At 38.7% G+C, this 25,733-nt stretch overlaps 2 protein-coding genes across 2 annotated transcripts; both read right to left on the bottom strand.

Moving 5' to 3' along the window:
- Window positions 1-5,080: 5,080 nt before the first annotated feature.
- On the bottom strand, window positions 5,081-12,519 carry KRT25 (keratin 25). Its single transcript, XM_032279707.1, has 8 exons — window positions 11,988-12,519; window positions 11,606-11,688; window positions 11,081-11,237; window positions 8,792-8,953; window positions 8,581-8,706; window positions 7,700-7,917; window positions 6,584-6,651; window positions 5,081-5,450 (listed from the first exon to the last, which is right to left on the bottom strand). The coding sequence occupies exons 1-8, from the start codon at window positions 12,414-12,416 to the stop codon at window positions 5,341-5,343; spliced, it is 1,353 nt and encodes a 450-aa protein (XP_032135598.1). The 5' UTR covers window positions 12,417-12,519; the 3' UTR covers window positions 5,081-5,340.
- Window positions 12,520-18,198: 5,679 nt separating this feature from the next.
- On the bottom strand, window positions 18,199-24,048 carry KRT26 (keratin 26). Its single transcript, XM_032279733.1, has 8 exons — window positions 23,575-24,048; window positions 23,049-23,131; window positions 22,160-22,316; window positions 21,868-22,029; window positions 21,661-21,786; window positions 20,801-21,018; window positions 19,541-19,608; window positions 18,199-18,634 (listed from the first exon to the last, which is right to left on the bottom strand). Exons 1-8 carry the CDS (start codon window positions 24,013-24,015, stop codon window positions 18,483-18,485), a joined length of 1,407 nt encoding a protein of 468 aa, XP_032135624.1. The 5' UTR covers window positions 24,016-24,048; the 3' UTR covers window positions 18,199-18,482.
- Window positions 24,049-25,733: the final 1,685 nt, after the last annotated feature.

The raw sequence follows: 25,733 nt of genomic DNA, 5'->3' as shown, positions 1-25,733 counted from the left end.
TCAGGAGGCTGAGGCAGGAGAATTGCCTGAACCCAGCCTCCTGAGTAGCTGGGATTACAGGCACACACCACCATGCCCAGCTAATTTTTGTATGTTTAGTAGAGACGGGGTTTCACCATGTTGACCAGGATGGTCTCGATCTCTTGACCTCGTGATCCACCCGCCTCGGCCTCCCAAAGTGCTGGGATTACAGGCTTGAGCCACCGCGCCCGGCTTATTCTTTGTAGTGTTTTAGATTCAGCTCATGTTTTCAAGGTTTTCTTTTATTTTTAAAAGAATGTTGATCATTTTTATGCTCTATATTTTAAAATTGTTTCTATTGGTTCTGGCTCATGGTACCTTATTACCTGTGTTTAGCAATTTCTGATTATCAACAGCTAATTTTCCTTAGAATTTTATTTATGAGAATCATTTGAGACCTGGAATGATAGTGGATTTATCAAAAGAGAATTTGCATTTGCTTCTGTTAGGCCCCCAGGGACGTACCAGTGGTTAGGAACCCTCTTAAAGTAAATTCCCAGCTTAAAGTTATTTTCATGCAGCCAGATATTGTGGATTTTGGCTAAAACCCTATCCAAAGTTTGGCTTATAACCATATATTGTCAGAGTTAGTTTTCCCTCTTCTTTTTATGCCAGTGGCTGGGACAGGAAACGTTCTTTGCAGTTCTCTGGAAGGGGGGTGAGTTTATTTCTAGGTCATGCTTATACTGCATGTATGGCTTTTTGGGGCTAACACCTATAAGGAAGGGTCTCTGTTTATACTCCCGATCTTAGGCAGGTGCTATGTTTTATCTCCTGTCTTTCATACTCTGTGGGGTCATAAACACTGACGTCCAAGTTCAGAGGTTCAGCAAATGCTCAAAGTGCAAGCCATCTTCAGATCTCTCCTTTTCTCTCTGGGTTCCCTAATTCACGTAGTGTTTGGTCAGGGTTTTGCTTGTTATTACAGCTCATTAATGTGGGGTCCTAATTAGGGAAAGGGAGTCAGGCTGGAGGGGTCAGGAAAAAAACAAAAAGACAAAGCAGATAGGCTACAAGTCTGCCTTTCTTCATGGTCCAGGACTCATAGCCCTCCTGCACAAATAACTCACAATCTTTCTGCACCCAACTATCACTAGACACCTGCAAGTTAGGTCACCACAAGCTTTGCATTATCAATACTACACAAAGCCATCTTCAACAGACAGCATAAACACCATTCTACAAAATCTCCAGCAAGCCTTTCTTTCTTTGCAGTCAGCTTTGCTTCTGCTGATCCTGCTTGTTGCCTCCTCGCAATGTATTTTCCTACTTTCTCTAATAAATTTGGCTTTTTTTTGAGACAAAGTCTTGCTCTGTAGTCCATGCTGGAGTGCAGTGGTGTGATCTCAGCTCACTGCAACCTCCACCTCCGGATTCAAGTGATTCTCCTGACTCAGCCTCCTGAGTAGCTGGGACTACAGGTGCATGCCACCAAACCCGGCTAATTTTTGTACTTTTAGTAGAGATGGGGTTTTGCCATGTAGGCCAGGATGGTCTCGAACTCCTGAACTCAAGTGATCCACTTGCCTCAGCCTTCCAAGGGAGGGATTAAAGGCGTGAGTCACCGTGCCCAGCCAAGTCTGCCTTATAAAATCTACTACTGTCTTGGTAAATTCTTTTACTCACGTGTCACCAACCCAATTGTTGCTCCCTTGTAACAATTAATGCTTTAAAAAAATTTTTTGAGACAGAGTCTCCTGGGTTCAAGCAATTCTCCTGCCTCAGCCTCCTGAGTAGCTGGGGTTACAGGCATGCACCACCACGCCCAGCTGATTTTTGTATTTTTAGTACAGAAGGGGTTTCATCATGTTGGCAAGGCTGGTCTTGAACTCCTGACCTCAGGTAATCCACTCGCCTTAGCCCCCCAAAGTGCTGGGATTACAGGCGTGAGCCACTGTGCCTGGCCAATTAATGCTTTAAAAAATATTTTAAAAGAATTTTATCCAGAATTTTTAGTTGCTTCCAGTAGGAGAACCAGTTGAAACCAAGTCTCTTGATTCTCTTTTTTGCCCCTGTGACTGTTCCTATTGATTGTTCTTCATAGATTTTCATTCCTCTACCTACTGCTTAAATGTTGATATTTCCATTTTAGAACATGACTCCACTTCTTTTTTATTTCACATATGTACATCCTTATCACATCCGTTCTCTTCAGTGTATTTTTTTCCTTCACCAAAGCTTACCAACTCTCTACTCTCTAATGGAGATAACTGATACTTCATTCCAGATGAAGACTGGCTTCTGGTGAGAATCCCAGGCCCCTCACCTTGGAGGACACAAGGACACAGGGCCTTAGTCTTCCCAGTGATCCTATCATGTTCCTTTCTCTCCTCAGGGACCCGTCCGGGCCTCTCTACTTTTTTCCTTTGCCATCGGAGAAATACGAAAGGTCACTCAGGGGGCCTAGAGTCTCCTCGTTCAGGCCAAGACTTTCACTCTTCAAAAACTCATCACTGGAATAATTACTGGGGACCAAGTTGGTGCAAGGCACAGGCTTTGCTGTTTAATGAGAAGCTAGTCAGGGATGTGTAGCATAGCTGTCCTTTTAAAAGCTTACAGACTAGTTAGGGAGAGGGAGACACCTGACTCATTGTAGCCGTGACCTTTTATAGTTTTAATTACCAACTTCAGTCTTACATGTTTCCAATATAAAATACTTCTTCTGGCTTTAGATGTGTATATTTATTCGTTCACTGAACGAGTATTTAATGAGTACCTACCATACGCCAGACACTGTCTGGTTGCTGGAGATACCATGCTGAAGAAAATGGGCCATATGCCTGCCTTAGAAAGCTTACATTCTGGTGCAGGGGAAGGAACAACAAATAAGAAATGAAATCAATAAACAAGATAATTTCAGGTGCTGATGAGGGTTTAGAAGGAAGTAAGGCAGTGTAGTGTATTAGTGACTTCTACTAGAGTGGTCAGGGACAGCCCTTCTTAGGAGAACAGTCAAAAGGAATTAGCCACGGAAAGATCTGGGGAAGAGCATTTCAGGGAGGGGGCACAGCTAATACAGAGGCTCTGAGGCAGGAATAAGCTGCTGTATCCGAGGAATGAGAGGAGGGCAATATTGTTAGGGCTGAGGGGGAATGTGAGGGTACAAGATATGAAAAGAGAGATAAGCAGAACCAGGTCACATAGGCCTCTGCAGGCCATAGGAAAATATTTAAATTTAGTGCTAGGCACATCAGGAATCCACTGGAGGAATTTTTTTTTTTTTTGAAACAGGGTCTCACTCTTTCACCCAGGCTAAGGTACAATCACTGCTTACTGCAGCCTCAACCTCCTGGGCTCAAGCAATCCCACTGGAAGATTTTAAGAAAGGTAGTGGTGTATTCATCTTTCTTTCTCTCTGTATATAAATATATATATAAAGAGATTAACCATTGTGTGTGTGTATGTTTAAAGTCATCTTTTAAAGTCATCTTTATTGGAGTACAATCAGCGATGTGCTGGTAAATGTGTCATAACCAGCTTTCAGAGGAGGAAGAATTTCTGATTTGTAGTGTTTGCCAATTTCTGCAAAAGTGTAAATACCTTCTCCATTGCTGACATCAAGCTACAAGTGATACCACTAAGTGAGGGCTTAGGAAGAGATGTGCAGAAGAGGTTGTCATGAGATAGTAACAGTTCTAGCACATGACTGGGTGCATTACACAACTTATATTAAAATTCACCTTTGTAAGTTGTGCAGGTCTATGAATTGTGACATGTATAGCTGTGTAAGGATTTCATCATCACTCTAGTCAATGAGTGCACTAGTCCATTTTCATGCTGCTGGTGAAGACTGGGAAGAAAAAGAGAGAGATTTAACTGGACTTACAGTTCCACATAACTAGGAGGCCTCGGAATCACGGCAGGAGGTGAAAGGCATTTCTTACATGGCTGCGGCATGAAAATATGAGGAAGACGCAAAAGTGAAAACCCCTGATGAAACCATCAGATCTTTATTCGCTACCATGAGAACAGGATGGGGGAAACCGCCCCCATGATTCAAATTATCTCCCACCGGGTCTCTCCCACAACATGTGGGAATTATGGGAGTACAATTCAAAATGAGATTTGGGTGGTGACACAGAGCCAAACCGTACCAATGAGGGAGGATTTGATGATAGGTGGGGAAGACTGTTACAAATCGTTTCAGCACTTAGGCAATTATAGGATTATTTTTCTAAGTGGAATTTTCTCTGAGATTGTAATATTTTTATTTCACATAATGTAATAAAGGACATAATTAGGCATTTTGGCTCTAGTGGCCTGTGCTAAGATTGTATCAGAAGAAGGTAACAAAAACAATTCGGGGATAATTACAATATCCTTATTTTCAAGTGGAGCCTGAAACCAATTTTTTTGAATAAATTATAATATGGATAATCCATCCATACAGGATAGAGGGTCAACTAAGTATCTAGAGGTAATATCTGATCTGAGGAAATTATGTTTTTAGTTACTCTAATTTATTTCCCTTTAGTGGAGATAAATCTTTCTTGGTCAACAGAGTTGTAAATACCAGCTACAAATTTGTAATAGAAATGGATAGCTCTATTCCTATAACTTGGATTCTAAACTAGAATTTTTGCTATAACTTCTATTACATTTGGAATATTATTTAAGATATATATCTAAGAGAAAGATGAGATTGAGAATTAATCATTATAAATATTGGGTATTAAAAATAAGTATTAGCATTTATTGAATGCTTACCCCATAAGTGCACTTTGCAACAACTTATTTGTTTAATCTACAATAACCATTTGAAAGAACGACTTTTATAATCCCCATTTACGGACGAAGAACCTGAAATGTATACATTTTAGTTATTATTAAAGGTAATAGGCTTCTTAGTATGTCAAAGTGTGGCAGATTGGGGATTTAAATAAAAGTATTTCTATTTTTCTGAATTTGTCTCAGTTTGAATTTTGGGTAATCCCTATGAAAACCTATGAGGAAATCTATTATTTTAAAAGAGTTTTTATAAAAATAAAAGCTGTTAGGTGTTCATATATTTATATTGCACACATAAACATTCTAAAGAAAAGACAACATCACCAGTGACAACCTGCTAAAGAAGAGTTTTATTGAATACAAAGAGTTGACAACAGATATCTGAAGGGTAATCAAATGAGTCATCATATTTGTGTGAGACATTCTTCCAAATGAATGGGGAGACACTGTTATTGATTGCCCAGGAAGAGAAAGTAGCAGAAAGACAACAGGACAGACATTTTTCTTAGAGATGCTCATTTTTCTGGACAGGTACATAATGTCTTTTCTTCTCAGGGGGTATGTGGCGTATGTTCTCTGTTGCATATCAAATTAATTGCTTTGAGATTTCTCTTCCAATGAGTGGAGCCTGGTGGTAAGTATTTTGCTGCGTTGATCTACCTCCTCAAGAACTTTCTTAACCACTATGGCTTTGGCTGAGTCTGAAAATTAAAATTTAAAAGGAGATTTTATATAGTTAAAAAAAGATGAATAAGAAATTATATCATTTAAAGGAATAACAGGATTTGCATATAAAGTGAACCATGCAGTAAGCACAAATACTTAGACTCATTTTTGGTAAATAATTTTGATTACTCGGTTAGGAAAAAACATGGTGACATGTTACTTTTGAAATAATCAATTAATTAATCAGTTAGTTAATTTTTTTGAGATAGAGTCTTGCTCTGTTGCCCAGACTGGAGTGCAGAGGCGCGATTTCAGCTCACCCCAACCTCTGCCTCCCAGGTTCAAATGAGTCTCCTGCCTCAGCCTCCTGAGTTGCTGGGACTACAGGTGCCCACCACCACACCCTGCTAATTTTTGTATTTTTAGTAGAGATGGGATTTCACTATGTTGGTCAGGCTGGTCTTAAACTCCTGGCCTCGTGATCTAGCACATATCACTAACATTAGACATCTAGCACACATGAATATCTACTACAAATCTTTATTGTATCCATTCTTACCAAGCCATGGTAATACAAGAACAATCAAGCTTTTCATTTAAAAAATGAAGTAGTTGTGTATACATACCCAGAGGAATATAAAGCGTTCTACCATAAAGACACATGCATGTGAATGTTCATTGCAGCACTATTCACAATAGCAAGAACAAGGAATCAACCTAAACACCCATCAGTGACAGACTGGATAAAGCCCTAAACACCATGGAATATTCTGCAGCCATGAAAAACAATGAGATCATGTCTTTTGCAGGAACGTGGATGGAGCTGGAAGCTATCATGCTTAGTAAACTGATGCAGAATCAGAAAACCAAGCACCACATGTTCTCACTTATAAATGGAAGCTAAATAATGAGAACTTATGAATACAAAGAAGGAAACAACAGACACTGGGTTCTACTTGAGGAGAAAGGGTGGAAAGAGGAAGAAGAGCAGAGAAGATAGCTATTGGGTACTGGGGTTAATTCCTGGATGATGAAATAATATGTACAACAAACCTCCATGACATGTGTTTACCTATGTAACAAACCTTCCAATGTACCCCCAAACCTAAAATAAAAGTTAAAAAATTTAAAAAAGTAGCATAACATAACAACATTTCATTTCAATTACCTTTGACTTGACTTCCCACATTTCCAGATCCATAATCTTTAGATTTGTAACCTCCAGACTTACAGGCTCTGTGAAAACATTACAAAAGAGGGTGATTTAGAGAGAATCCCATCAATTGTAGATTCACCATATGGTTTTCTTTAGCTCTTTGGTAGTTTCAACTGTGTAACCCAGTATTTGATTTGTAGCGTCTGCCGATTTTTGTAGAGGTATGAATACCCTCTCCATTGCTGATCTTAAGTTACCAAGTGACTAAGTGAGGAGTTAGGAAGAAATTGCAGAAAAGGCTGTCATGAGATGGTAACAGCAGTTCTAACATGCCACCGGGTGTATTTATACAACTTATGTTAAAATTCACCCTTTTAAGTTGTGCAGGTTTATGAATTGTGGCAAGTGTATATAGCCGTGTAGGGACTTATATTTGGAAGCATCACTCTAGTCAATGAGGGAGGATTTGATGATAGATGGGGAAGAGTGGTGTAGATCCCTTCGGCAGTTAGACAATTACAAGATATTTTTTCCAAGTGGAGTTTTCTCTGAGATTGTAATGTTTTCGTTCTGCTTCAGCATTAAGAAGTGATATACATTTTTTTGTATGATTCCTTTTACATTAACATCAAGAATGGATAAAACAGTAACTGCCAAGGGAGGTGGGGCATAGAAGAACTTTCTGGGGTCATGAAAATGCTCTTCATTGTGAATTCAGGAAGCTTCCTGCTCCTGACAACCCTGAGCTCTAGGCTCCCAGACCTGTGCCCTTGAGACTTTATCAGTGCTATGAAGACATGATTCTGTGAGTGCTGAGCTCCAGAAGCCATTTCCAGAGTCAGAATCCTGGTCCACACATTGAAGCTTCATTTAGCTTCCCTTTTGTTCTTTTCACTCTAGAAGTGATACTTTAAATTTTCATACCCGAAACTCAGTGCCTGCTGCATACTGGTCTGTGAAGATGTTAATTTGTATTTTGGCAGTTGAGTGTGTATTATATTCAATATTTAGCATTCATGATAATAAATGCATGCAGTCGTAGTATGTCCACTTTCCAGTGGAAAGTGGGATCTAACTTGCAAGCAGATTTCAGTATATTACATCATCCATGTAAATTATTTTACCTACCCATCATCTCCTCCTATAAGGAGGCAGTAGGTCTCAATTTCTTTTTCCAGGTGGAGCTTGATGTCCAGGAGCTGCTCATACTCCAGCTTCTGGCCCTCGGTCTCGGTTCTGACCTGGTGCAGCTGCTCCTCCAGGGCCCCGATCTGAGCCTGGATCTGCGCCAGCTGCGCGCAGTAGTTACTCTCCGTCTCTGTCAAGGAGCACTCCAGGGAGTGTTTCTGTCAGGAAGCAATAAAGAGAACCTGAGATGGAGATGCAGATAAGCAAAAATTTCTTTGAAATATGATTTTTTCCTGCCGTTAACTTTACGTTTTCGATTTCACATGGACACATAGTTAAGACTCTGATATTGCTCAAAGATGAGCAAATCCTTCCTTTTGGTAGAATAGACCTAAAGGCATTCGTGTTGTTTTAGCTGTCAGCTATACAATCCTATTCTTTCCTTATGTTTTAAGACAATTATAAAAATATATATGGATATATTTTGAACATTGTTAAGGTTTTTAAAACCAGCTGGCAAGGATCTACCTTGATGACCTAGGAGATGGTAAAAAATTGTTCTTTTCACCAGGCACGGTGGATGCCTGTAATCCTAGCACCTAGGCTGAGGCAGGTGAATCACGAGGGCAGGAGTCCAAGACCAGCCCGATCAATATGGTGAAATCCCGATTATACTAAAAATACAAAACTTAGCCGGCTGTGGTGGTGTGCCCCTGTAATCTCAGCCACTTCGGAGGCTGAGGCAGGAGAATCGCTTGAACCCGGGAGGCTGAGGTTGCAGTGAGCCGAGATCACGCCACTGCACTGCAGCCTGGGTGACAGAGTGACACTCCATCTCAAAAACAAAAATAAATAGATAAATAAAGTTGTCCTTTTCTTACGGTGGCTAAGAGAGACTGAAGTTCAATTTCCAGGGTTTGAAGAGTGCGCTTCATTTCAGTCAGCTCGTTCCGGGCTGAGGTTGTGGCTCCGACATCCTCGGAGATCTGCTGCTGCAGCGAAGCGCTCTGAAACGACGTAAGAGAAGGAGCAAATCTTACTTTCGTGAATATCAGTAACACGCAAAGGGGTTGTTCTCTGGACGAGAGTCACCTTCTCGTTGAACCAGGCCTCCGCGTCCCTGCGATTCTGCTCTGCAAGGGCTTCGTACTCGGCTCGCATGTTGTTCAGCAGAATCGTGAGGTCCACCCCGGGGGCCGCGTTCATCTCCACGTTCACGTTGCCTCCAGCTGCGCACTGCAAAACTTGCATTTCCTAGAGGCAGAAAAGTGTTCAGCTCAGCTGTGCAGGGATCTCATGGAAAGTCTAGAAGCTTAGCTTTGGAAGGGCACTTAGAGTTCCTCTGGTTTTCCTTTCCCAGGCTGTGCATTGCCCCCTCCCACCACATGGGATACTTCCTGTACCGCTGACCTAATTCTCAAAGACGGTGATTTCAACCTTATGAAGTTGCCTGTTTCATGCTGGAAGAGTTTTAATTGTTCCAGAGTTCCACATTAGAGTGAGCCAAACTCCGGCTCTTATGACTTAAACTCATCAGTTTTAGTTCTACTACTCAGAATGAGTCTTAATTCCTTATCCAAATGAAAGTTCTAAACATTTAAAATGAATGATCCTCCATCACTTATTCTATTCTCCACCTTTGTGGACTGGTCTTCATTCCACTAGGGGCTTTGATACAGTCTCAGTTCAGCTACAGCCTCAACACAGCCATGAACATGGTTGAAGGGCCGAGTTTGAATAATTCTGAACAATTGAAACGATTACAGATAAATAAATAAATAAATAAGTGGTGTGTGTGTGTGTGTGTGTGTGTGTGTGTGTGTACCCCGCAGGGAAGAACATCACCCTCTAAAGAATCCCAGCTGTCTATTAAGTCTATTCAGGAACATTACACTAAGTATCATGTTGGACTTTAGAGTCACACAAATCTCTGTGTGAATTTTGGTTCTGCCCTGTAGTGGCTGGTGAGTTTGGGAAAGTGTCTTAATCTCTTTAAATTTCTATTTACTTATTCGAAAATTGAGAATAATTAAAGATCTTTTTCTGAGTTGTTAAAAGAAGTCAAAGAACAAATAATAACAAGACTCGATGATACTGCTTTGCACGTAAATGCTAGTTGAATACTGGTTATTACGATTATTATCATCATGGAAGCTGGAATTTATGTTGCAGTCAAAGTCTACACGTTATCCTGTCTGAACTGCGTACTATTAGAATGTGTGAGTCAGTTCTAAGATTGTGAATGGCAGGCATCACTGCGAAGACTTTGTAAATTGGAATACCACTCATCAGCTTATGTCTGCTGCCAAAACTCTCCTCCCCATTCATGAATTGGTCTTAACGATGGTAACTAAGGTTTTCATTCCTCCCTGCAGCGAGTCCCTCAGCTATTCCAGCCTTCTTTCCTTCTGGTTGACCCTGCGTCTTCTCTATCTACAGATGTGGCTTTTACATCTGAGGATTTAGTAAAAACTCCTGGTTTAAGCATAAAAAGAAAAAGATAAAAAAAGATACATATATCTTTGATTTTTGTATTGCCTCACTTACAGGCAACCCCATATGTATAATAAATTTTTGATGAATTGCTTTTAATTCGTCAAAAATTTATTATACACCATGAGCTGTAACCATATTTGAATCCATGTAGTCAAATCAATGTGATTCAAGTAGTTATAAGACAGGCTCATAATCAAGTAGGATTCTTAGCTTGAGCTTCTGTTTTAAGCATTTGGCTTGACCATGGACATTTTTGGCTATTTTAAAATGTCAAATTTAGTTTCAAAGGATAAAGATTTTTCCCTTTTGGAAAACAGTGCCTCTGAAAGCAATCCTAAAGATGTAATTGCTGCAATATAAAATTTGGAACTTAGCCTCCAACAATGACCACTCTGGAAGTTTATGATTAAGCATAACTTCTGATATAATAGTTTAATCTCAGTCTCATTATTTTTATAGCCGTACCTATTAAGAATATGTACGAGTGTCACGTATGTATACTTAATGTGTGCATGAAGTAAATGTTTTAGTGTCTTAAATCTGCCACAGTCACATAGAAATTTAGATCTAGTTTTCTTAGGATATCCTTAAAGTATATTTATTTTATCTAATTCGATGTAATCTCCTAAGTGGATCATTTTAATTTACCTATAATTACATAGCCAAGCACTGCTCTTACAACCCTGATTGGACTGGAAAACACGATTCCTTTTTTTTTTCCCATAGGAAACTTGATGAGAGAGCAAGGGTGAATCTGTACAAAGAATTTGACACTTAAAAAGACAGGTCAGCCCTCATGTCTGTTTGACAATGTGTCTTGAGCACCAACTTTTATAGGAGAGGTTAAGTATATGATCTAGCAAAACGTAGATGACTAGCTCTTACCTCTTTATGGTTCTTTTTGAGGTAAGTCATCTCCTCACTCAGGGTCTCGTACTGAATCTCCAGATCAGTTCTGCACAGGGTTATTTCATCCAAAACTCTTCGTAACCCATTGACATCAGCCTCTACGCTCTGGTGAAGGGCCAGCTCATTTTCATACCTTAAAGAGTGTTAATGATTTCCTAATTTGTCACGTGGTTGGAGACATAGTGGCTGATCTACAAATGCTAGGATTTTGGAATTTTGAAGATTTGGCCATAATAGACATTTTCAAAGTTTGTTGTACAATAATAATTATAATAATTATTGTTTCCACTTTGAGGTATTTGACAGAAAAAGAACTACGATATTGGGCGCTGGTTTTAATAGTTCACGCTTTGTATTTAATAGTCAAAGCATAAAAAAGTAATAACATCCTGTTTATGTGAAATTCAAGTGTTTTATAGTTTTGGAATAAGAGTTGGTAAATTTGATCTAATGCTTTGCATGAATTGCCATGAATTCATTTCACTCGGGCAGTCTACTTACTTGAGTCTGAAGTCATCGGCTGTAAGCCTGGCATTATCAATCTGCAGAACAGCATTAGCGTTGCTGGTGGTGGAAGCGACGATCTAGAAATGGGAATTTGACTTTTTAAAGGCAATTGATCACAATCGGTAAAGAACAAAAAGTATTTTTTATTTTAAAGAGCAGGAAATGGAAAAAAATCAAAGTTAATAATAGATATGAAATAGACATTTTTATCATGAGGTAAACCAATTGAATCTACTTAATGCTTATTTCCAATGCTAAATTGGAATTCTCTAAGAAATCACAAGTAGGAATAATAAATGTTTTTTAGAATTTAATGAAGAAAGGAAAATTTAAAAATAAAGGTACGTGAAAATGATTGGGAAGTATGATTTCTTACCTGATTTTTAAGATCATCAATTATTGGGAAATATCTGCTGTAGTCATGATCAAGACCACGGCAAGAGCCAGGCCCAAATTTCTCGTACCAGCCCTTGATCTTCTGCTCCAGGTCAGCGTTGGCCTCTTCCAGAGCACGCACGTTGTCCAGGTAGGACGCCAGGCGGTCATTAAGGTTCTGCATGGTCACCTTCTCATTGCCAGAAAGGAGCCCCCCCTCATTCACAGTGAAGCCGGCACAGGGATTGCCTCCCGCTGCGTTTCCTCCTGATGAGCTGCCTCCGAAGGCACAAGAGAAGCCACTTCCAATCCCTGAAATGCCACAAGCATTTCCAGCCCCAAAGCTGGTTCCACCACCAGAGAGCCTGAGTGATCCTGTGGTGGGACGAGAACAGGACCTCCTGGATCCACTGGAAAGTCGAAGAGACATGTTATCAGGGCAAATGCGTTGCAGAGCTGTATTTGTGAAAGCCAAAATGGAGTGCCTTCTTGCCTAAATGGTTTTGTCTGCCTTTTTATAGACAAGTCCCAAGTGTGTTCTGAATGAAATTCTGCCTACATAAAGTAAAACTTGGCTTGCCAGTGTCAGCAAGTTGCCATAATTGGGTGATTTTTTCTAATTAGTAACTCACTTTGCTAGGCTCATTCCTGTAGGAGGGCAGTTGCCCTCAGGTTGGTGGTTATCTGAGAAATGGGTCTGGGTGGAGCAATGTCAGGTTCATTATTACCTTTTTAAATGATGAATGAGTCATTCTTCACTTCCATCCTTAGAAGATAATAAACCTCATCAGCTCATTAAAGAATAGGAATTTGGTATCATGGTTTTGGGCTATTATGCCAAGGCAAGTTATGATGTTTCTGAGACTTTTTCGGCTTTTATTTTCACAAGTTTTTCCACATACGTAGAGAATAGAACTGTAATCATTATTTTCCCAACCTGGTTCTTCAACCAATTGGTTTTTGTCTTTGTTTTAAAATTCATATTGCCGCTGTTTCCCATGGGAAGGTAATTTCCATTCTGGCTGACATGAGCATCATATTTTGTTGACACTTACGACTGGGAAGAGTTGTCTTCTCTTCTCCATTTTGATAATTAGGAGCACACCCCTAATTGGTGTTATGTTTTGTGGGAGTTTGGAAAGACATTAACTTATTTCCTGACTCTGCAAAATCTGAAGCAGATCTGGAAGGAACTATTTCTGTCTTAATTTATTGTGGTTTAGCTCAGGTAAAAGTCATCAGTAAGGTATTTAGTGGGTGGAAATTCACATATATTTACTGAAAACTCTACCTATTATGGAAATATAAACAACTGACAAATAAGGCCCTGCGTGTTGGCTCAGACTTGTAATCCTAGCACTTTTGGGAGGCTGAGGCAGACAGATCACTTGAGCTCAGGAGTTTGAGACCTAGCTCGCATCCATGGTGAAACCTTGTCTCTACTAAAAATATAAAAATTAGCCAGGCATCATGGCAGGGTGCCTGTAATCCCAGCTACTTGGGAGGCTGAGGCAAGAGAATCTCTTGAACCCAGGAGGCGAAGGTTGCAGTGAGCTGAGATCGTGTCACTGCACTCCAGCCGGGGCGACAGAATGAGATTCTGTCTCAAAAAAAAAAAAAAAAAAAGAAAAAAAAAGAAACAATTGACAAATAAAAATTGTATATATTTATGGTGTACAACATGATGTTTTGATATATGAATACATTGTATAATGACCAAATCAAGCTAATTTACATATCTATAACCTCACACAACCTATTTGTGGTAAGTACATTTTAAAATCTACTTTCTTATTAACTATAGTCACCATATTGTGCAACAGTTATCCTGAACTTCTTCCTCCCACCTAAATGAAGTTTTATATTCTTTGACCAAAATTTCCCTAGTGCCTTTCCCTGATGATTAGTGATGTTGAGCACCTTTTCATATAGCTATTGTCCATTTGTATGTCTTTTGAGAAATGTCTTTTTAATCACCTTCTTTTCTTGTTACTGAGTTGTGTGAATTACTTATATAGTTGGCTCTTAAGCCTTGATCAGATGTATGGTTCACAGCATTTCATCCAACAGGTTCATCCATGTTGTCACAAATGACAGAATTTCTTTTTTAAAGGCTGGATAATATTCTGTTGGGTATATATACTATGCTTTCTGTTGAGGGAAGCAGCAAAGGAGAAAGGACTTACAGAGTGACTACATAAATTGGTTATGAGTAACATATAAACTGGGAACATCAAACCGTAGCAAACTGTGGGAGGCCTCTGAAGAGGAAGGCCTCTCCATGCCTCATGTTCTGGTGCAGGGTGACCTAGGACCTATTACCATAAACATTGTACCCAAGGATGTAAAACCCTTTCGTAGCACCATAATGTAGCCAGACTTGTAGGCTCCTTGTAGGCTCCGTGTTCCACCAGCTGCACATAGATAATAGGCTAAAGATAACCACATGTTCTTGTTTTGTGAAACTCCCAAACTGTCACTGTTATCAATGTTTAGAATGACATACCAGTTCTGGCTCACTGATTCAGTTCCAGCTCACTGATTCATCCCACCATCACGTCACCCTCACCTCATCATTAACTCCACCACTACCCTATAGATCAAAGTGATTGTAACCAATAAATACTGTGGTAAACCTAAACTCAGGGCCTTCACTGCCTCCAGTAATAAGTGATGGCTCCCTGGTCCCACTTTCACTCTTAATCTGTCTTTTTCTCAATCCTTTGTAGCCACCAAACTCGGAGTACCCACGGGTGATGTTGGGGCTGGTTCCCTATAGTTTTCTTTATTATTTCATTTGTTGTTGGATGCTTAGGTTGAATCCCTGTATTGGCTGTTGTGAATCATGCTACAATGAGCATGGAATGCAGATATCTCCTTGACATACTGATTTCATTTCCTTTAGATACTCAGTAGTGGGATTGCTGGGCCACATGGTAGTTTTACTTCTAATATTTTGAGGAATTGCCATACTGCTTTCCATAATGACTGTATTAATTTACATTTCCACTAACAGCATACAAGGAATTTCTTTCTCTACCTTCTCATTAACACTTGTTATTTCTTGTCATTTTTGTAATAGCCATTCTAGCAGGTGTGAGGTGATATCTCATTGCGTTTTTCATTTGCATTTCATTCATGATTATTAGTGTTGAACATTCTTTCCATATATCCATTGGCCATTTGTATGTTTTCTTTTAAGAAATATTTTTTAAATTGGATTATTTGTTTTTTGTTATCGTTGTTGAGTTGCTTGAGTTTCTTATATATTTTGGACGTTAGTCCTGTATCAGATGTCTGTGTCACAATATTTTCTCCCAATCTGTGAGTTATTTCTTTATTCTGTTAACTATTCCCTTTGCTATGTAGAAGCTTTTTAGTTTAATGTAATTCCATTTATGTATTTTTTCTTTTGTTGCCTGTGTTTTTGGGGTTGTACAAAAGAATCTTTGCCCAGACTAATGGCAAGAAGTTTTCCCCCAATGTTCTCTTCTAGGAGTTTTACAGTTTCATGTATTGTGCTTAAGTGTTTAATACATTTTGAATGGATTTTTGCATATAGGGTGAGATAAAGGTCCAATTTCATTTTTCTGAGATGAAGTTTCCCTAACACCATTTACTAAAAAGACTATTCTTTCCCCATTGTGTGTTCTTGGCATGTTTGTTTGAAAATCATTTGTAAAATGCATAGATTTATTTCTGGGCCCTTTATTCTGTTCAATTGATCTGTACGTCATTTTTTGTGCCAGTATTGTGGTGTTTTGATTACTATAGATTTGTGGTAAATTTTGAGATCAGATAGTGTGATGCTTCCAGCTGTTCTTTTTGCTCGAGATTGCTTTGGCTATTCAGGATCTTTTGTGGTTCTATATTAATTTTATAATTTTTTTTTCTCTTTTTGTGAAAAATGTCGTTGGAATTTTGATAGGAATTGCATTGGCTCTGTAGATCACTTTGGGTAATATAAACATTTTAACAATATCAATATTAATTCTTCCAATCTATGAACATGGAATATCTTTCTATTTATTTTTATCTTCATCAATTTATTTAATCAACATTTTATAGTTTCACTTATTTCTCTTCTGATATTTGGTATTGTCTCTTTCTACCCACTTTGGGCTTCAGTTCTTGTTCTTTCTAGTTTCTTCATATATACCGGTAGGTTGTTTATTTGAGATCTTTCTCTCTTTTTTTTTTTTAATGTAGGCATTTATTGTTATAAATTTTCCTCTTAAAACGGCTTCTGCTACATCCCATAAATTTCATCACGTTACCATCTTCATTTTTCTCTAGATATTTTTTTATTTCCCTTTTGATTTTTTCTCTGCCCCATTGGTTGTTCAGGAACATATTGTTTAATTTTCACATATTTGTGAACTTTCCAAATTACCTCCTGTTGTTGATTTCTAATTTCATACTATTGTGGAGATAACATTTGTGATATAGTTTAATCTTAAGTTTGTTAAGACTTACTGAACAACATTAACTAAGACTTACACATAACAACATTCTGAAGAATGTTCTGTGTGTGCTTGAGAAGAATGCGTATTCTGCTCTTGTTGGATATGATGTTCTATATATTCTATCTGTTATGTCCACTTGGTCTAAAGTGTAGTTTAAGTCTAATGTTTCCTTATTAATTTTCTGTCTGGATGATCAATCCATTGTTGAAACTGTGGTACTGGAGTCCCCTACTAATTATTGTATTGTTGTTGATTGCTCCCTTCATTTCTATTAATATTTGCTTTATATATTTAAGTGCTCTGATGTTGGGTGCATATGTATTTACAATTGTCATATCCTCTTCATGAGGATATGACTTCATACATACTTGTAGGCATCTGTAAGCAGGCCCACTGCACTGAAAACCATACTCCTTGCTTTCATTGTATCACTGATAGTCATGGGCATAAAAGTTTGCCTGATTGTGATACTTTTTGGGTGGCAATGGAATCTTAGTGTGAAAACAGTGAATGCCTATGCTTATTTTTTTTCCGTTCAAGTGGAACTTGAATCACCATGGCAAAGAAGAGATCTGGATTTGAATCTAAGCCCTGCTACACGTCAATTGTGTAGCCCTGGAGAAATTCCTTGATCTCTTTGAGTACCTGTTTTCCTCATATATAAAATAAAGATAATAAAACACCTATCTCATAAGCATTTATGAAAATTAAATTGGTTAATGCATATAAAGTGAGTTAAAGTACACTCAGTAAATGTAAGATATCACTATAGTTCCACAGTTGAAAGCACTTCTAACCAGACTTAATCTAACTCCATACCATTGAAATATGGCCTTTGTCATCATGGTTGGGACCATCGATCATAAGAAGACCCTGACAAAAGTAACTTTCAGTTGTATCTACATCTCAAGAGAGTGTCGTCAGGCTAAGGTCAACTATCTCATGTGGAAGCAGGAAATAATGGTGACCAAGCCTATATTTGAGACTTGTAGATGCAACCTCAGAGGGTTTAGCACCCTGAAATGGGGCAGTTCAGTCTTCATGAGCTGTTTTGAATTCCACATTGTCTATATGCCAGTTGATTAAAACCTTTCAATGATGCCCTGCCATGCAAGTTGGAAATCCAAGTGGTTGTAGAGCTCACTGCCTCATTCCACCCCAAATGAAAAAAATCTCTTTAGCCCAGAATTTTGCTGCTTCCAATCCCAGCTGCACTTTCCAAAATAATTTAGTAAGGATGTCAGGCAGAATTTTGTGGCAGGAGGATATGAGCAAGATTTAGAACCACCCCTAGGCTTGAGTTCTAAATTTGCTTAACCATCACCATGGTAGGGGCAGAGAGATGCCTGTGCTGGAAAATGGAAAAATAGCTCTCCAGGTTCAGATTTTACAACAAACCTTTGCGATCATCCAGGCTAGGCATTGCAAGGGTAAACAAATCCTACTCATCAGTGGGTTGGGTATTGTCTTCTTCTTTTATGTTCATAGAAGCTGAAACCCAAAAAGATCACATCATTTACATAGTTAATCAGGGACAGATTTGGGAGCAGACATTAGGGCTAGTACTCTTTCCAACTCGTCCTGTTATTAATCGAGGTAAGTGTGACTATGAAATGAAGCACATTATTTTATTGGCAGGTCCTTAGTATTGTCACATTGGAATCAACTTGAGAAATGAAAGAGAACCAGATATTATAAAAATAACTTGCAACAGAAGAAGTTTTAATGAAATGTCAGAAAAGGTCTCCAAAATAAAAACAAAAATTAGGGACAGAGCAGGATTTTTCTTCTCTGGAAAAGGATTGCATGTATAGAACATGAGAAAAGGAAGAGAAAGAGAACAAATTCTAGCCCTTTTATTCTGAAGAACAGAAATGAATAATTTCCTTAGGTTATTTGACCAGTAGGATTTTTGCAAAGGCAGTCTTTCTCTTTCTTTCTTTCTCTCTCTCTTTTTCTTTCTTTCTTTCCTCTCTCTCTCTCTTTCTTTCTTTCTTTCCTTTTCTTCTGTTTTTATAACTTTTTCCTCATTATGGTACTTTAGAAGGTACTCGTTGTTCCATTGTAATGTTGCTTATTTTAGAGGACTTTTCTTCAACTGAGTGGACTCTCAGTGAAAGGACATTGCCAATTTGATTCAGTTCCTCAACCAGTGTTTTGACAACGGTTTCTTCTGTTGAGTCTAAAATAAAATAAATAAAACATTTGTGGTCATTTTTTAACAGGTTGAAAAGTATTTGGCCATTACAGGTATACTGTTTGTTTGTTTGTTTTGAGAAGTAGTCTCGCTCTGTCGCCCAGGCTGGAGTGCATTAGGGTTACCTCGGCTCACTGCAGCCTCTGCCTCCCAGATTCAAGCTATTCTTCTGCCTCAGCCTCCCGAGTAGCTGGGATTACAGGCACCTGCCACCATGCCCAGCTAATTTTTGTATTATTAGTAGAGATGGGGTTTCACCATGTTGGCCAGGCTGGTCTCAAACACCTGACCTTAAGTGATCCATCTGCCTTGGCCTCCGAAAGTGCTGAGATTACAGGCATGAGCCATCGCACCTTTTAAAAAAATGTCTTCTTAAAATTTTTTTGCAAGTTTGCAGTAAATTGAGATATAATACTTGTTTGAAGTCTGTGTTTAACAAGAGCCTGGACTATCTCTCTTATATTTGCCACTGTTTTAGAGCAGTGGGTGTTTGAAAACATAAATGAAACATGGATTAGAACGATCTAAGTATCAGGCAGTAGAGGCCGGCTGCAAATAATGTCTTCTTTTAAATACCAACTTGCCCTATTTTCATGGCTTAAGATAAAGTAGCTCTTTTATCAAAGTATTGAAACTGTGAAAAATAATACATTCCAGCTTAGAAATATGTTGTGGGATTAATTCATTTCAGTAATTTTGCAATTTGACCACATCTGTTGTTTCACAGGAATATAAAATATAAGTATTAAGAAATATCATAATGACCCCTCATCCCTTCATTCATCAGAAGTAAACTTAAAAACAAATTTTATATAGTTAACAAATAAGTAACTTAGTTAACACAATTGATGGAGTTTGAGGAGTTATACCAAGTAGGAAAACCGTCTCTACCTTTGGCTTGATTTCCAGAATTCACAGGCTTATATCCTTTCGATTTGTAACACGTGGATTTGCCTTTTCTGTGAAGAGAAGAGTAAATTATTGCATTTGTTTTCTTTCCTTAGTGAGCTTATAAATACCTCTAAATTGGGAAGAAGAGCTTTGGAGTTCTATTTTCAATAAGATTCAAATTCCTCATATATTTAAGGGACACTAGTAAGCTTTTCATGATTTCAACATAGTGAAAGAAGAGATTAGATGGATGTTTATGGGTAGACATTTTCTCATGACCAGATATTACGTCTTTCATCTAGCAATATTTCTCACTAACTTTTCAATCAACTGGCCAGTGAATATGTTTGGAGTGCCTACCATGAAGAAGGTACTGGGCTGGGTGCTGCAGGAAATATAGAACCAAGACACAGTTTTTACTGTTGGAAATAAAGTATACACATGCAAAAAGTTACCCATAAAATGAAAAGTGCTATAAATTAGTGAAAAATGAACGGTGTAATGAGTGCTTTGTTCTGAAGAGGGAGCAATCACTGTTGGGTTCCTGTGAGAACAGGCTGCAGAAGGCTGATGGGCCTTGGAGTGTGCAAGATGTTGCCTCTTCACTATGCGGCCATGGGCAAGCATTTAGTGACAGGCAGTGAATACCAAATATCTTTTCTATGTATGCCACTGTCACGAGCTCTTTACCTATATAGTGAGACGTTATAGTTAAGAGTGGTTACAAGTATGGTTTTGGTGTTATCACGATTTCAGCAGTGGGGAAACTGCATTTGAAAAGGCTGAACAATGTGTTCATAATTCACCCAGTATTTGATTCACATCCAAGGCTGTAATTCCAGCGCTGTTTTTATTGACTAGGAAACTATGGACCCTCTCCAGTTAATTCTTCCTGTATCTTCATTGCTTATCTTTAATATGAGGTACATGTGGGGTAACTAGCGATGTGATAATGAAAGAGAGTGAGTTATTTATAAGAAATGTGCGTACACACTAAATCACAGAAAATAATTTTCCTTTTGAATTGGAGTACTGGAATTGTTAAATATTCTATATTTAAATATCCTTTATATTATACATACAAATATTTTACATACATGTTTTAACTTCACTTGGCTGCAATAATATACATTCCTGATGATAAATACGTATGATCTCTAAAGTAGGAAATTCTAGGATGCAATATTCGTTTACCTATACCATAAGAAAACCTAGTTGATGTGAGGTTTTTTTTTTTTTTTCCACAGGTTAAATATTTACCTTTCTTCTCCATCTAGTAAGTTGCAATAAATTTCAATTTCTTTTTCTAAAAATATTTTTACATCAAGAAGCTGTTCATACTCCAGCTTCTGGCCCTCTGTTTCCATTCGAATCTGTTGCAGCTGTTCCTCCATTGCCCCGATCTGATCCTGAATTTGCTGAAGCTGATTGCAGTAATTTCCTTCAGTCTCAGCCAAGGAGCATTCATAGGAATATTTCTGAAAGAAAAACAAAGTAAGACTTGAACGTGTAAAAGAGAAATGGCATGGTCATAATTTATATCATTTTATTGATTATTTTTTTGAGATAGTGTCTTGCTCTGTCACCCAGGCTGGGGTGCAGTGGTACAATCTCAGCTTACTGCAACCTCCTGTCCTAGGTTCAAGTGATTCTCCTGCCTCAGCCTCCTGAATAGGTGGGATTACAGGTGCATGCCACCATACCCAGCTAACTTTTATATTTTTAGTAGAGATGGGGTTTCACCATGTTGGCCAGGCTGGTCTTGAACTCCTGACCTCAAGTGATCCACCTGCCTCGGCCTCCCAAAGTGCTGGGATTACAGGTGTGAGCCACCATGCTTGGCTGGCATGGTCATATTTTAAAAATTCTCAAGGTAGAAAGAAATATTCATATAAGGTCTGAATATTTTCAATTGAGAATCAACATTTGCAAGATTAAAAAAATTCTTATATTGCAAAAAGGCAGTGAGTTTAGGGACAGAATTCTTGATATTTAACATATTTTATACTTTTAGTCATATGTAAATAGTTATATGTACTTGGTGTTATAAATATTTTTCTAACTGTATTGACTTATACATATTCACACACATATTCAATTCAATGGCAATTCCTACGTACCACAGCCATGAGGGACTGAAGTTCTATTTCCAGGGTTTGCAGATTGCGTTTCAATTCGGTCAGCTCATTTCTGGCTGCTGTGGCTGCTCCCTCATCATCAGAAATCTGTTGCTGCAGCGTTGCACTCTGAAGTGTAATTGTCGAAAGGATTAGTGACCAGCGTGATGGTCTACTGAGCAAACCCCTCGTAATTTGGCATAGACCTACCCTCTCGTTGAACCAGGCTTCAGCGTCTTTGCGGTTCTGCTCAGCCAAGTCCTCATACTCAGCCCTCATGTTGTTCAACAGGACAGTAAGGTCCACTCCCGGGGCTGCATTCATCTCCACATTCACATTTCCCCCAGCTGTACATTGCAGGACTGTCATTTCCTAGAAAAGAGATCGGTATTAATCCTCAGTGGAGGATTTTGACTGATATTCATGCCCTGCTATGAAACGAACAGTGGACTTGAAGAAGGAAATCAGACGCTGTATGAGGCCACTCTGCAGGCTTCCTTACCTCCTCATGATTTTTTTTGAGGTAGGTCAGTTCCTCACTGAGGGTCTCACACTGTATCTCCAGGTCGGTTGTACAAAGGGTTAGCTCATCCAACACTCTGCGAAGACCATTGGTGTCGGCTTCAACGCTGTGGTGCAGAGCCAGCTCATTTTCATACCTGAAAGATAGTAAGGCACCTGAGAGTTGTAATCGTAGGCAGGTGCAAAGCACAACTTTTAAAGACATTTGGTATGCTGAAAGATATGATGTTGTGTACATACTTCTGAAGCTTCTTGCAATGGTAAACTTCTAAAATGGTTTGAGATACCTAACAATTCATGAATTATATTTTGGAAATGTTATTTCTTCAGAGTTGATTTTTGTCATCCAATGGACTTAGCAATTAAATAAGATATTGCTAGATTTTAGATTTTAAAAAATGTGTAATAGCTTTTTTTTTTAAACAGTCTCACTCTGTCACTCAGGCTAAAGTGCTGTGGCCCCATCTCAGCTCACTGCAACCTCAGCCTCCTAGGTTCAAGTGATTCTGGTGTCTCACCCTCCAGGGTAGCTGGGATCATAGGAGTGCGCCACCATGCCTGACTACTTTTTTGTGTGTGTATTTGTAGTAGAGATGGGGTTTTGCCATGTTGGCCAGGCTGGTCTCAAAATCCTGACCTCAAGTGATCTGCTTGCCTCGGCCTCCCAAGGTGCTAGGATTACAGGCGTGAGCTACTGCGTCCAACCATGATAGCTCTTTTTATAGGGGCAGATTTAATTCAATTTCTTCATTGATCTAGTCTAACTTTAAAAAAAACATTTTGGTTTTCAAAGCAAAAGATATGTTCTTTAATCCAGTTGTGATATTTTAACTTTTATTAATATAATTAATCAATTTGTTTTCACCTACTTCAGCCTGAAGTCATCAGCGGTAAGTCTGGCATTGTCATTTTGTAGAACAATGTTGGTGTTACAGGTGGTCGCAGAAATAATCTAAATAGGAAAGATTGTGCAAAATATTAAGTACCAAAATTCAACGGAGACCCCAGGCTTCAGTGTGATTTTATATCTTCTTAACCTGTCAAACATCTGCTTTAGAATCTTTTCTTCTATGTTAAAGAAATCTGGATTTTTTTTTTTCAGATAATAAACATTCACAGCTTAAGGGCCACATGGATACTTTTATTACTTTTGATCAAATGGTGTGAGCTAAATGTATGGAAAATGAAGTGAATATATCTATTTTGAAATGATTTCTTTTTCATTCTTTAATTCTACAAGTTTTTATTGCCAGGCACTGCCCTGAGCACTGGAAATACAGAGTGAACAAATCCTACAACACATAAAAATTTGTTAAGCACATTTTATATTTTCTCTTCTTTAAATCATACACACCCAAAGTCTGTAGCAAAAGCATGCAAATCCTTATTTCTTACCTGCCTTTTAAGATCTTTGATGACTGAGAAGTATCTGCTATGGTCGTGATCATGTCTCCGGGAAGAGCCAGGCTCACATTTCTGGTACCAGTCGTTGATCTTCTGCTCCAGGTCTGCGTTGGCCTCCTCCAGGGCACGCACGTGGTCCAGGTAGGATGCAAGGCGGTCGTTGAGATTCTGCATGGTCACTTTTTCATTCCCAGAGAGGAGGCTGTGCTCATTGCCAAGAAAACCAGCACAGGCACCACTTCCTAACCCTCCACCACTATTGCAGAAGCTTCCTGCAGAAGAAATGCCCCCAAGAGTACAAGAAAAGCTGCTCCCTGCTCCCGACCCAACACACACATTCCCAGCCACAAAGCCGGTGCCTCCACCGGACAGCCTAGCAGACCCAGTTCGTGAGCAGATCCGCCTGGATCCACTAGAAAGTCGAAAAGACATGGCGACAGCACAGCCGAGCAACCCCTTCCCGGAGAGAGGAGCAAAGCCAGAGTCCACCTTCCACACTCGTTAGCTGCCTTGGCCTTTTATAGGATTCACTGGGTCATTTCGGTCTTGACTATGTCAGTTTATAATAAAAGTTGCCTGCATCGTAATTGTTGTTTTTCACAATTGGGTGACTTTTAACAGTGTCCAATCAGTAGGTGGAAAGGTGCCCCAAGGATATTTTTTTACATATAAAAATGGTGCCAGCAGAAGTAAAACTAAATCACAGCCTCGAAAGCCAAAATTAAATATGAGTAAAGGTGCATCTTTTTGGCCACTGGAATATTAATAGAATCTAGATTCTGCCCCTACTGCATATAACAAAGAATTAATAATTCCAATGAGAAGCCGGGTGCAGTGGCTCATGCCTGTAATCCTAGCACTTTGGAAGGCCGAGGTGGGTGGATCACCTGAGGTCAGGAGTTCAAGACCAGCCTGGCCATCATGGTGAAACCCTATCTTTAAAAAAAAAAAAAATTCCAATGAGAAAATGTCTCCCACTTTCATCCTGTTAATGCTCATAGAGTATTTCTAATACTTCCACTTCATTAAGTGCTTCCTTTCTTCCTTTCTTTGTTTCTTTTGTTTATCCTTTTTCCTTTTTTTAAGAGATGTGGTCTCAGTATGTTTCCCAGGCTGGTCTCGAACTCTTGGCCTCCAGTGATCTTCAGCCTCCTCACCCAGCTCAGCCTCCTGTAGCCACATTACAGGTGTAAGCCACTGCACTGGGTTTGTGTTTTCCCTCTTATTGAAACCAGAGAATCTCAGCATCTATTGATCTTTTGGTAGTGGGAGATTTTAAAAAGAAATCTATCATTTCTTTAATTGAAAAGTGAAATAATAGAAATCCTGCAGTCCTGCATATTATTAATTTCACTATAATTCATGCATATTCGATGGTGATGGAGAACTGCTTTGATTGACATTTCTTGGTTTGGTCCAGGAGCAGAACATCCGTTCAACTGACAGTCTCCAAATTGTTCACTTCCCTATCCCCAAATAGTGTTTACTGCCTTTTAGTTTAAATTTATATATTTAAGACATTAAGAATTACTTTGAGAAGAAAGCATTATATTGATTAGCAGGGAGTAAAATATATAAAGGAGGGAGATGTTTTCAGCATTACCTAGAAAACCAGTACTTGCAGTACCCTAGTTAGAAGACAAGTTGTCACAAAGAAGTTGACTATTCTCTTGCCTTGATGCCCTTGGGAAGTTATCCAGGCTTGGATCATTTCCCTACTGGGCAAATGAAAATAGTAGCATCAAACAGTCTCCTATGAATGTTGAGCAGTTCCAATCATGGATGACTTATAAGACAGTCTGAAAGGCACAAACATTTTAAAATGCTAATTATTTAAATTATTATAATAAAGTGGACATGTCAGACAAGGTCAGGTCTCTATCACTTACAATGGTACAAATTGATTGGTTAACTAATTATGGGTTTAGTTTTGAAACAGTAATTTTTTTTTTGGATGGAATATTTAGTGGATTGTGTGGATTTTTCAAATCAAAATTATTTTAAAGAATAAATGCAAAACTATAATGGGACCATCAGTTTATGTTTAGAACAGTGCATGATAACGTAGATACAATTCCTATTTAGAGACTTTTTACTGATTTTGTTGTGACCTGGTCAAATTTTTAATCTTTTGCTCATTTTTTCCCCCA

The sequence above is a fragment of the Sapajus apella genome, unplaced genomic scaffold (genome assembly GCF_009761245.1).
Source record: "Sapajus apella isolate SASKATOON/1434 unplaced genomic scaffold, GSC_monkey_1.0 scaffold12, whole genome shotgun sequence".
Classification (NCBI taxonomy): Eukaryota; Metazoa; Chordata; class Mammalia; order Primates; family Cebidae; genus Sapajus; species Sapajus apella.
The sequence above is the reverse complement of the archived record's forward strand: the minus strand, read 5'-3'. Positions and strand labels throughout refer to the sequence as shown.

What these genes read in the sequence shown, in the direction of transcription:
- KRT25 (XM_032279707.1), bottom strand. Translation starts at nt 12,416, where the DNA reads ATGTCTCTTCGACTTTCCAGTGGATCCAGGAGGTCCTGTTCTCGTCCC. An exon ending in GCCGATGACTTCAGACTCAA is followed by an intron (nt 11,238 to 11,605) that starts GTAAGTAGACTG and finishes ACACTCTTTAAG; the next exon opens with GTATGAAAATGAGCTGGCCC. An exon ending in TCAAAAAGAACCATAAAGAG is followed by an intron (nt 8,954 to 11,080) that starts GTAAGAGCTAGT and finishes TTCTGCCTCTAG; the next exon opens with GAAATGCAAGTTTTGCAGTG.
- KRT26 (XM_032279733.1), bottom strand. Translation starts at nt 24,015, where the DNA reads ATGTCTTTTCGACTTTCTAGTGGATCCAGGCGGATCTGCTCACGAACT. An exon ending in TCAAAAAAAATCATGAGGAG is followed by an intron (nt 22,030 to 22,159) that starts GTAAGGAAGCCT and finishes TCTCTTTTCTAG; the next exon opens with GAAATGACAGTCCTGCAATG. An exon ending in AAGCCTGGTTCAACGAGAGG is followed by an intron (nt 21,787 to 21,867) that starts GTAGGTCTATGC and finishes ATTACACTTCAG; the next exon opens with AGTGCAACGCTGCAGCAACA.